The sequence below is a fragment of the Manis pentadactyla genome, chromosome 2, assembly GCF_030020395.1.
Source record: "Manis pentadactyla isolate mManPen7 chromosome 2, mManPen7.hap1, whole genome shotgun sequence".
Lineage (NCBI taxonomy): Eukaryota > Metazoa > Chordata > Mammalia > Pholidota > Manidae > Manis > Manis pentadactyla.
The window spans coordinates 132529942-132543023 of record NC_080020.1 but is presented as its reverse complement, the minus strand read 5'-3'; the positions used below and the strand labels follow the sequence as shown (position 1 = coordinate 132543023).

General features: G+C 36.9%; 1 protein-coding gene across 5 annotated transcripts in view; it reads right to left on the bottom strand.

Moving 5' to 3' along the window:
• CTNND2 (catenin delta 2) overlaps positions 1-13082 on the bottom strand; it is a 947950-nt gene that overhangs the window by 787934 nt on the left and 146934 nt on the right. For all 5 annotated transcript variants that reach the window (XM_036896685.2, XM_036896686.2, XM_036896687.2 and 2 more), the window contains exon 2: positions 5883-6019. In XM_036896685.2, coding sequence (XP_036752580.2) covers positions 5883-6019 — 137 coding nt within the window. The remainder of the gene's footprint in view (positions 1-5882; positions 6020-13082) is intronic.

The following is a 13082-nucleotide window of genomic DNA, read 5'->3' as shown; positions in this document are numbered from 1 at the left end:
AGGGGAAAGCATGCTTCTACTTTTCATTGTCAATCTGTATCTGGCTTGAAATAAATACATTAAAAAATCATCAACCCAGTAATTTTCATTTGAACTCTGATACGTGGAGAAAATTCAACTTGTGGCACTATGGGATGTATAATTCTTTTCTTCTCTGACTAATGAATATAAAGTTCACTAGTCTTTGCAAATAATCCTCCTCTATCTTCTTGACCTTTCCTAAAGATGTTTTAATTTCCTCTTTTTCATAGATGATGATTTTGTCATTACTTTCAAAAAATGCTTTTCCAAAATGTAGTTTGGAAAGTGATTAATAGGTATACGTCATTTTCACATTGTGTTATCAGAAGCTATTGTTGCACATTACAGTAGAATATACTGAAAGATTTCGCAATGATAGGTGGCACTGGAAGAATATTAACTAAAAGAACATTTTATAATGTGCTCCTTCTGGATAATATCCTTCTTATACACGGATCATGTAATAAATGTAGAACCTAAACAAAAACAAAGGCATATGCTATCTTCACACATCAATGTAAAAGATCAGGATTTCTTTAGATTCCATGTAAGATGAACCTTTTTAAATGCTCTCTTAGTAACTTCATATGGCATAACATAAGTAAAGTACTCTATGGAGTGGTTTTGCCCATACAGGGTTATAAATCATTTGGAGCTTTATAATAAATTAACTAGAGAATTTCACTGAAAATTTTTTAAATATTTAATAACTTTTTATATGTTTGTCTTATATTTTTAACTCCATTGCTTACTTGAAAGCAAATTCAAAATCTGTGTGCCACCCAGGAGAAGCATTGTTTTATGTACATAGTAGGCATTTGATAAAAATAAATGCAATAAAATAACACATTTGCATATACTGTTATATACCTAAAAGTTTCTATTCAATCTATTCATTATTAAACATATTTGGCTGGTAGAATTACTACCAAAACACATTTACCTGAGCCATAATAATTTGCAAAGATCAATGAATTATATGATCTCTAAAGGTTTTAAAAATGCCCCATAACTTTCTAGCTTATATACAAAGACCCTTTCAATGCCAACTTTGGAAACATGGGCTGATCAAATGAAACCATGATCAACTGAAGGAAAAAAAATATTTTGAAGTAAGCACATTTATAGGAAAGTCGTGGTTTTCTGAAGAGCTAAGTGGTGCACTTACAGATTAAAGAAAAAATATAAACACTTGCACAGAGTGAGTGAATACGAATTCTTGTCTAACGGAATAGACCAATATTATAACAATTTTTCTAATGAAAATATACAAATGAAGATCTTGGGGAATCACATGCAAACATGTGCCAGGGAATCACAGATATGGGGTGACCTCAGGCCTCTCCCCCCACCCCCGACAGGTAACATGAGCCACTGCTCACCACCCTTTCAATCAGCACCCTTATGCCATCGCCACTCACACCAGTTTTCCCAGAATCAACAAGGTTTCTCTTTTGTCGTTTTAATCTCATTTCCCAGAGTCATAACTTGGTTTTGACATTATCAATAATTACTTTCAAAGTCTTGATTTTAAGCACATGGTTCTCAAGCTATCGCCATCCATACATACTCATTCTGTGACTCCACCATCTCTACCAATTTTTCTATCTCTTATGCACTTTCATGCAATGTTGATTCCAATATCCATCAGTACAATCACTCTCTTGAGTCCCTTACCTCCAACGCCTCCCTTTTCCACCAGGGCTCAGCCCAACAGTTCGCAGACTCCAAACAGGCTCCAACACAAAGCAAGACAACTGCCTACCTGCAGACAGCAGAAGAGAGCCGCATGGTTCCCAGGACCACGCCATCAGCCTACGTGCTACCATGCACTTGGCCTCTCTTCTGTTCTCAGGAATGACTTGTTTTTGTTTCAAAAGGCATTCCCTCTGCTGCTGCACTGGATCCTGTTCACCCTAACCTATTGGGTGACTGTCCCCCTGAAACTATTCCCCCTCTCTCAAGCATCCTTAATTTTTCCTCTTATACATCACTGCCATCATCAAAGGAATATCTTTCATCCTTAAAGAAGAATCCCTTGACTGTTCTTACCCTTTTAGCCACCAGAGAATTTGGGGCCCTCTTTGTAATGAATGGTTCTCAATCACCTCTCTCAGTTGTATATCCCATTCATCTGACCAGAGTCATCACATGCCCAACCTCCATGCCACCACCTCCTATTCTGGTGAAGGACACTCACTTACAGGAGGGGAATGGGGAGTAGGTATCACTCTTTTAAAGCCCCATAGGAAGAGAGGGACATAGGACAGATATGTCTGAAATACAGAAAATTATCCATAGAGTGTAATATAAATCACAGTTCTATTTTTGTTAATATATAGATTTAAAACTCATTAGTTAATAAGCAATCAAAATGGGAAATTAGAAAAAAATAATCAATAAATACCTTTCCATCGAAAAATCATGGCTGCTGTGTTTAAGAACTCTAGGGTTCAGTTTACAAATACCTCAGTCAAGCCACACATTATATGGGACACATTTCATGACTTAGAGATTGGCATGACATAAGTTTCACTCTATGGTTATAAACTAGAATTCATTTCTATCACTGTTAACTACATATCTAAGTATATGTGTTCTTAGTCTCAATAACTGATTCTGAGTGGCTCAAGGCTGCTCCATTTCAGCCTCCCAGGACAGATTCTCATTCCTGCTCGTATTGGTTACCCAATGCAAAGAATCTCACCTTTGCTGTCCAAAAATGGATGAGTTTATTTTAGTTATTATAAAAAACAACTCCTCACATGTTTTTATTAAATTCTCATCAAGGATTTGGAGAGACCGTTTCATTTAGAGTAATATAGTTCTGCTCTAAACAGCTCATCTACTCTCTCAACCAAAGCAATCACTTTTCAGCTGAAGGAATATTTATTATTCAAATCCAATTATTATTTACTCCAGTCTCCCAATTCTTTTTCCCATTTTTTATCACCTTTCCAGTCTTCTATATCCCCTGATCATTCCCATATTTGATCTAGCCTCCATCTAACTGTAAACATATACAGTAAGCAATGTTAACAGTTTAATGTATTTCCTCCTACACTTTTCTAGGCGCTCACAAACACATATAAACAAAAATAATCATTTTCTTTTTTAAAATAGGATAATATAATACTATGTCACTGCCTTTCTAAAATTCTCATGGATATTTTTCAAAGGTGAGATATATATATATCCCAAATTCACCTTTTTTAGTAACTACATTAAAAATATAAACCTTTTATGTAAAGGATATTCCTTCAAGGATACATAATTTTTTAACTCTTCATCACTCAATATTGTTCCATCTTTTTTACTATTCCAAATAATCTTGTAATAAACACCTATATACATAATATCTTTGGTTCCAGATCACTCCGTTCTATAGAACATATGTCTAAGCATGATTACTCAAAAGCTAATGCACATTTCACATGCCAATCCATAGCAACATATCATTTTAAACAAAGATTACATGTGAATTTCCTCAAACTTTAACCTTTAGCAAAATTTTATACTTTATACTGTTTTTAAATGTTTGTCTGTTTTTTGTAGACTAGAGAAAATCATATTTTCATTTTGAATTTTATGTCCCTGATTAGTACAGTAGGGTAGAAAATGTCCTCACATATTTATTGATTAGTTGCATTTTCCTTCTACGAATTGCCTATTTTTTCTCATTGATATTAGAAAGACTTAATATATGAATTATATCACCACTTGTTATATTGGTGGCACATATTTTCTCTTGGTCTATTTTTCTACTTTGTTATGTTGAATTTTTCCTTCAGATCAGTATTCAAATTGCCAACTGCATCAATTACTCATGTATGGCTCAGAGTTTCCTGTCATACTTAAAATCCTTCCCTAACTTTAATTTATATGAACATTTTCCCAATGTTTCTTCTAATATGTCTATAGTTTTACAGTTACTCTGCTGTCACACTGAGATTTATTTCCCCACATATTGTGAGTTAAGGGCTTTAATTTTCTCCAAATATTTAGCCAGTTAGGCTAACTCCATTTAAACCACTGCTTTGTACTAAAACTGAAATACTTTAAAGGAATTAGTTTCATATACATGTTTGAGTCTGTTCTTTACCATCAATTTTACCCTACAGATAGATCATTGTTTCTATTTTAGACCAACTGGACACCCCTGTGGTTTACGGTTATAAAGGTAAAATCTCTCTAATCAAAATTTTCCTTGCAACACATGTTAATGCTTCCATATGAATCTTAAAATAGTTTGACCCAGCTTGCAAAGCAACAGTCAGCCACAAGATCCTGATTACTACTGCCTAAATTTTATATATTAATTTGTGAGAGAGTAATAATGTCATGATATCAAGCTTTTCTACACAGGATTGTGGCATGCCTTGTCATTTATTATGAATTACTTTATGCACTTTGATAAAATGTTATCATTTTCATCAGATAGGTCTTGTCATTTTCTGTTAAATTTATTCCTTGTGTTTTGTATTTTGTCACTACTCTAAAGCTGCTTAGCAAGCCTTCCAGATATACCAGAAAAAGAAACCATGATATAAACCAACTTAAACAAAGCAGAATCCTGAGAATGGGGAGTGGCATGAACCTTTGCTCACTTTTCTATTACCCCATAAAAATAGTCAGAAAACTGTCACAGTGGGCTTGTGGCAACAAACTAATCAAGAATACAATCTATGCCCCCACCCAATTTCCTGCTTCCCTACCATTTTCACAAACTAGATTACCCAATCAATCTACTCAGCACCTTTGTGTACCTACCTAACCGGGTGGCACACTATTGACTGGTAGCATCATTGATCCCTCATGTCAGTGGATCTTTCTTCAGCTATGCTATTGATATCTCGACCATCTGGATGGTTACCTACCCTTACCTTAATCAGTCCCCACTTATTAAACAAAATAAGTGTCCTCTGACAAAATTAGGGCTCTTCTCCATTTTGAGTAGAGGAACCCTTAGCTGCCCCATTTAGGCTGTTGCTCTGTTGGGAATTTCCTGGAGTCACATAGGTTACGTCCACTCTCATTTCACTGCTGATGCTAAATCAGCGGCCCTAAATCATATAACCCAAACACAGGACATTTTGCTACTTTCGAAGGAAGAATACTCATTTATATTCTATTTAACAAGAAACTCAAATAACACATCTAGATATATTCTGATCTGTAGTCTAGCTAATAGAAAAGGCAAGTTTAAAAGTCATGATTTTCCAGCTTTCTTTAATTATTTATCACCTTTTATTTACAAGAAACATGTCTTTCATGAAAAAAAATCAAATATAATACTTCAGATTTTATTTACTTATCCATTTTTAAAACAAAGTAATGTTGTGGGAGCAATCATTCAGATTTTGATGAGTTTTACAGGGAAGTTCTAAATTGCATCTCTCCAGATCCATCTCAGGAACACTGAGAGGACCAGTTTGCCTTGACCCAACATGGTATTCATCTGCTGTCACACAAACTAATTTTTTTAGCCTTGTAGATATATTTTGACAGTTGGCTAGACCTTATATTTTCTAAAGACAAATTGTTTGGCTTCATGCACTTAATAGCATTAAATGTCAGGACCATCCCCAAAGCTATTAAAGCTTCAGCTATACAGAATTTTGACTGTAAAGATTGTTTCCCTTATAGAATATTTTTTTCAAGGAAAGCTGTCTAAATCATGAATAAAATCATAGACTCAAAAGCAGTTATATTTTAATATTATTTTTATAACAAATACCAACCTTCTGCTAGAAAATCATAATTTTCATCCAACATAATCAAGACATCATTGGTCATCTGAAAAAGAACAATTTTTAAAATGTCCCCACAATAAGTATCTTGCAAAAGTGGAATGTTTCTACCTGTTCTTTGACCGAGGCGAGGATGGCGGAGGTGGTCTCCGTTTCTGAGCCATCCCCATTGGAGGTGGGGAGGCCGGGGCTCAGGGAGCTGGTCTTCTCTGAGGCTGATGAAGGCTGGTCTGGGACAGGCATAGCTCCTGAAATGCAAACAGACATGCTCAGCGCAACGGGATACTGACATCGTAGGCAGATATAACTGTCAGGCAACTTAGAGCAGCACATTTTGGAAAAATGAAAACTGAGCTACAAAGAAAGCACATGACATAATTACAAAAGGAAAACAACACAAGTAAATAGAACAGCTTCTTCTTTTATCATCCCAACCAGATTCCAGAATATACTCACAACTTGTGTTTTGTCTTTGAAGTAAGTGGAGGAAGAAAGGGTAAAAAAGAGAAGGCAAGTAAGACTGTAAGAAAAAAGACCTAAGAAGTACTGAGGGTAAAAAGAAGCTCGTTGAAATACCATTTTATATCTGCTTTAGGTAAATGTATTAGTTACGTATTGGTATATTGGCACATGAATTAAGATATAAAGCTTAGTTGGTATTGAGAAGCACAGTAAAGAACTAGCCTACTCCACAGTTACTCACTGAGTTCCTACTCTGTGACCAGCAGCAAATAAATGCTCCTTAAAGCTGACAAGGCTCATTTGCCACAGTTTATTCCATCTGAGTTCATTTATAAAAGAAAAGAGAAACTCAGATAGCATAAGGCCAAATCATAAATAGACACACATATGTACAGGTTACAAACAGGATTCCCAAAAGTTATTTTGTTCCATTGTATTTGTCTTTCTAGCACCTATAAAGAACACTGAGGTGTTTCTTACATATATTATCTAGCAATGCTCATCAGCAGAAGAAATAATAACTCAGGACAATTTTTTCCAAGGCACTGCAAAATCACTATTTACATAAAAGGAAGGGAGTGACCAAAGGCTACTGTGTTGCCTGAAGCTGTCATACTACATGTCCCTCCAGGAGCCAGGGCTGTGTGAACGTAGAAGGTATTTCCTATCATACTGTCTCTGAGCACTCTTGGTTTTACACCAAGGGACATGATTTTCATAGCAGCCTCAGCACTATGTGATTAGCTACATTCAGTTAATAACTCAGGGCCATGCACACCCAGGAGGCCTCCATTACAGAATTTTCCTCAAAATATATGATAAAGAAATAGCCATCTAATTTTCTCATTGGACATTACAACTTAGTTTTGATTTGTTTTTTGTTTTTTGAAGTTCCTTATAATACTACCGATGGAAGCACATTGGGAAGACAAATCTGTTACAAACAGAATTTATGGGAGAGTTTGGGGAACTATTAGCAAGCAGAATTTGAGCAAAGAGTAAGGATCAAATTAAACATGATTTGGCAAAATGCAAGCATAGCTAAAAACTTGAAAGCATTTTAGGTGATCGATACCAACGGGATGAAAGCAAGAGATTTAATTAATTGTGGTGGGGTTAGGAAGACACTAACGAAGTACATTTGTGTATTCAACTGGCTTTCATATGTGGTTTCTTATTTGATCAAGCATCAGAATTATCAGAATTAGACAAACAGATCAACAAATGTCATGGCTAAGAGGCAGAAAGCCACGCCCTATTTCTATTCCAAGCCATTCTCCTTCAAGAGGTTAGAGATGGGGGAGAGACAAGAGCAGAGAGTAAGAAGGGAAATGGCAGCTTTTGAGTGCAAAACCACCTCTGGTCATTGGGAGGGCCCCCCTTGACCTGCGTCTCCACCTATTTCCACATCAGTGACTTCCAAAGGGGACTCTGCACAAGGACAGCCTTCAGCGGAGAATGGAGGAGTCTTTCTCAAATTACTATTTTCCCTTGTGCTCTCTAAATTTTGTTGCACCTTTGTGAATCCAGGTTCTAGGCCAGTATTATTATTCACATATTTATTTGACAAAGAAATGATCTAAGGTCCCAAAGTTATTAATATAAGTGGGCCAGTTACTCAGGTTTTCTCCCTTGTATCCCTATTTTAGTGTCCTTCGATGTGTCAACCTGTTTCCACCTGTACTGTCCACACAGCTTTATAAAATCTTACTCTGCCATAATAAAATATGAGATTTAATAGGAAATGAATCAAGGAATATCCTTAGGCACTTGGCAGCTTTGACCCACACAGTATAAGGAAGAATTCAGTCTGTTTATCTACCCCCTTTCTCCTTATAGCAATAACAGAAAGAAAAGTGAAATCTTAAAGGCTTATCCCACCTCACAGAGCTCCTGCTTCCCAAGGCACTCTCTATGCCTGAATGAAAGTGACTTGGAATAATGTCTATAGCTCACAGTTTTTAATATCCAGATTTAATTCAACCATTGGTCATCACTGTGTATGAATGGGGGACTGCCAACCTCCACACTCAATCTTCTTAGCTCAGGGCATAAGAGAAGAAGGGGGACTATGTAAAGGATACCAGAACTAAGCTGTGGGTTGCATAATGATAAGTATAAAAAGATATGTCTTCTGACTTTGTAGAATATGGCCAAGTACTTGAGTCTTTATTAGAGATAATCTACTAACAATTAGTACCTAATCTCTATTAAATCCAGGAAATTTAGAAAATGTAGCAAGATATAAAGAAAAGACAATGAAGAGCAATCATCAGTAATTCTACCATCCCAGGTAAGTATGTTTACTTTACTACTTTCTGATATAGGTTTTTCTGACATAATGTTTTTTTTCTGGCTTAACTGATTCTGTATAATGAATTTTACATAATGTAGTGCTAATGTAATGTTTCTGCCTTGTGAAAAGTTTTTTGCTCATCAACATATCATAAACTATTTCTTATGTCAACAAAAATTATTCTATAGTTTAATAATGTCATGAACTCTTAGTATTCATAATGCATAACTTACCTAGCTATCTTTTGTTTATAATTTTTATCCCATCCTTGCATTTAAGATATTTTCAATAGATAAATTCCTAGAAGTGGTACTGATAGAATGGGGAATCCGTGCATATCTCAGACTTCCAAGAACCAAAACAAATGTCCTGTAGCCAGGCTGGTCTGACATATTTGCCCACCAGTAGTGTCAAGAGACTGTCTCCTCCCCTCAACATAACAATGCTGGCCTTTATTATCCTCTGCTTGACACAGACAAATTCAGCCCTTTGATTTTATTTTTACTTGACAATGAGTACAGTGGACACTTTCCTACAGCTTTATTCCTCCTACACACAACACCTCTCATACTCTTTTGCTGTGCAGGAAACCTTTCTAACTATAGGGGAACGATCATCTAAAAATGCCTAAGCTGCATTTCAGACAGACCTAGCTCTGACTTGAGAAAAAGAGACAATAGTGAGGGAAGAATAATATCAAATTTTAGGGGATTCATTTTCTAGCCAAACTTGGTACTAACATGTTCTATGTCCAGAAAATAGAAAACAAGTCACACTGCTCACGTGCGCGAGCAGGGTTATGTACTGAGGTGTGTTGCCTCTCACCCCCACCCACCCTGTCCCTAAATCCATACATTGAAGTCCAACCCACTCCCATGTGACTGTATTTTGAGATGGGGCCCTAGGAAGTAACTAGAGTTAAATGAGGTCATAAGGCAGAGGCCTAACCCCACGGGAGTACAGTCCTTATACAGAGAGGAAGAGACCTGAGCTCTTTCTCTCCACCATGTGAAGACGCAGAGAGAAGGCTGCAGCCAGGAAGACAGTTCTTGGCAGAAATTTACTCTGCCAGCACTTTAATCTTGAACATCTAGACTCCAAAACTGTGAGAAAATACATTTCTGTTGTTTAAGCCACCCAGTCTGTAGCATATTACTATGGCAGCCCAAGCTGACCAGTACAAGCAGGGATGGATTGTTCTCAGCTTCTTCTACTTAATTCCCCCAGGGGGTGGGAGTGGTGGGCTTGGGAACCAATGGTACCAGGGTGGTTCTATTAAGTGCTGCTCTCTGTTAATATCTTCATCTGAGATGGACTACAGGTGAAAAGGCATGTGCTGCTTCCAATCAGCACACCTGGATTGAACAAAGCTTACAAAAGGTTATGCTCCACTGGTGTGAAATAGCCTGTAGGATGAAACACTGTCTTAAGAGCATGCATAGGACTACCACTTTCAAAGATGATGCGATCTGAAATTCAGGCAAATTGGCTGGGATGACAATAATAGCCGAAGCAGGTAGCCTCCAGATACAGAGCCTCCCTTTCAGTTTGAACTCTTATATGCATAGGCAGTAATAAGACATTACAAGGTCCAAATAAATATTCTAAATTTTTATTCCCCAAACATGAACCACTGTAAAGTCACATTATACGTAGGAACATGTCAAAATCTTATTTGACTTCAGAAAGCCAAACTGTTGCTCTCAAGGATTACATCCTAGGTTACAGCTGATTGACCTCCAACACACAGAAAGAAAATAAAATTCTTACTTTGTATTTTATAATTAAAACTTGTTCCTTCTTTAGCCACTTCTGCCCAGCAATGGATGCCTTCACACCAAACCAGCAAGCAAGCCTGGGTGCTCACACCTCGCCTTATTTCCTTCTTCATGTGTCCCACACTCAAGACAATCTCCCTCTCTGTTCCAGAGCCTATGTTCCAAAACACGAAAACATCAGTGCCAAAGACTGACCTTAGTGTGATCACATCATCAGGCATCACGTTCATAACTTGCCGTCACCTTACACCCAAGTGAATGATGAAATTGGCCATTGGTATACTCTAAATATTGTCACATATATACATGTTTATGCAATTTAATGTCTTAAAATTGAATAAAATTTAACATATTATGTTTATATAACTTTCCACTCCACAAGCAACATTTAAAAGACAACAATTACATAAAACAAGAGTGAGCATAATCATTATTAATTCTAGGGTGCAGAGAATGTATAAAACTGTACAAATTAGTGACATTAGCAATGATCCTGAATGCCTCATTTGTGTAATCACTCTGGTCCACCAAAACTGCAATTCGGTATTTGCAACTAGTATTTCTCTACCAAGAGAAATACGCATAACATCATTCTCTCTCAGATGTACTCAGATGCAAGATGTTTTATGCACACAGAAAAATACATCCATCCGTGCTGCTTCTTTTTAAAAAGAAATTTAAAAAGAACCTTGTCCTAATAATATAAACAATGTAATAATTAATAGTTTCCAAAACTCAATACAGTTAGAGCAGAAACTCAAACTGTCTGATCTATGTTCAATTTCCCATACCTAACTCAGTATCTAATATGCAGCAGCCAGTAAATAAACATTTGCTGAATTAACATATGAACTATTAGTGTAAAATCAATAATGGTTGCTTAGTAGAGCATGTAACATAAGTAAAATGGGCTTTGCATGAGGAGCATTTCTCTGAATGATATTTGAAATGACACCTTTTTGTTTTGACTCAAGAGAGCTGCTTTTCTGAAATCCGAGGACTAGTGTAAGTCTTTTGCCTCAGTTAAAGGCCTGCGAATATATACCCTGGGTCATTAGTTTCTAAGATAACACCATCAAACTGGCTCTGGGGCTTCTGGGATTTGATACTTGCAATTCAAAACATGCAGGCAAATCTGGCCAGTTCTATGGAGAGCATCACGTAAGGATGGAAAGAAGCGGTCCTGGGCCATATTCAGAACAACTATAAGAGCTCCAATAGGTGAAGCCAGGGAGTAGAGAAATGTCCAATTTTGCCTGACAAGTTGGGGTGAGACATGAGATATCATTCTTAGAGTTAAAGACACAGGTCATGTGTGTTGCTGTGGTGGAAGACACGATGGTAGGGTGGAGAGCAGTGGCTCTGAGTGACGAGTTCAGATATCAAACACAGGGGATGATGCTTCTACCTGTGTGTTCAGAGAGGTAGGAATGGGAGAAGTCTGAACATAACAGGGAAGGTTAAGAAATCTATTTAGTGCCATTGTGTGGGCTGTTAATTGTTGAGGAAGATGGTACTAACCCACATATCTCCACAGACTTAAGACCCCATCTAATTATTCTTCTTAGTAACATAAATTATGTCTGAAGGTAAAAGGAAGAGTCTGGAGACCACAAAGCAAGGAGAGGTGACAAAGCTCAGGCTTGGCAAGGGCTCAGAGGCAGGCAAGCTCCAGCAGAAGGAGCGCAGGACAGGGTCTTCTCTTGATGCTGTCTCACAGGCCTGCCTCCTAAAGTGGGAACTTAGGCATTTACATTCATTGTAACAAACATCATGCCAACAACTTACCTAGGTACTGAAAAGGAGGCGCTTTTAGAAATGATGAACTAGCAGAAAGAGAAATCAGGAAACCAATTCCATTCACAATTGCAACTAAAAGAATAAAATATGTAGGAATAAACATAATCAAGGAGGTGAAAGATCTATACCCTGAAAACTACAAGACACTCATGAGGGAAATTAAAGAAGACACCAATAAATGGAAATACATCCCGTTCTCATGGATAGGAAAAACTAATATTGTCAAAGTGGCCATCTTGCCTGAAGCAATCTATGGATTCAATGCAATCCCTATCAAAATACAGACAGCATTCTTCAATGATCTAGAGCAAATCATTCTAAAATTCATATGTAACCACAAAAGACCCCAAATAGCCAAAGAAATCCTGAAAAGGGAGGATAAAGCTGGGAGGATTATGCTCTCTGAACTTCAAGCTCTACTACAAAGCCATAGTAATCAAGACAATTCGGTATAAGAACAGACCTGCAGATTAATGGAATAGAATAGAGAGCCCAGATATAAACCAACACATATATGGTCAATTAATATATGATAAAGGAGCCATGGATATACAATGGGGAAATGACAGCCTCTTCAACAAGTGGTGTTGGCAAAACTGGACAGCTACATGTAAAAGAATGAAACTGGATTACTGTCTAACTCCATACACAAAAGTCAACTCAAAATGGATCAAAGACATGAATGTAAGTCATGAAATCATAAAACTCTTAGAAGAAAACATAGGCAAAAATCTCTTAAATATAACATGAGCAACTTCTTCCTGAACATATCTCCTCGGGCAAGGAAAACAAATGCAAAAATGAACACATGGGACTACATCAAACTAAAAAGCTTCTGTACAACAAAGGACACCATCAGCAGGACAAAAGGGCATCCTATAGTATGGGAGAATATATTCATAAATGATATATCTGACAAGGGATTAATATCCAAAATATACAAAGAGCTCACATCCCTCAACACCCAAAAAGCAA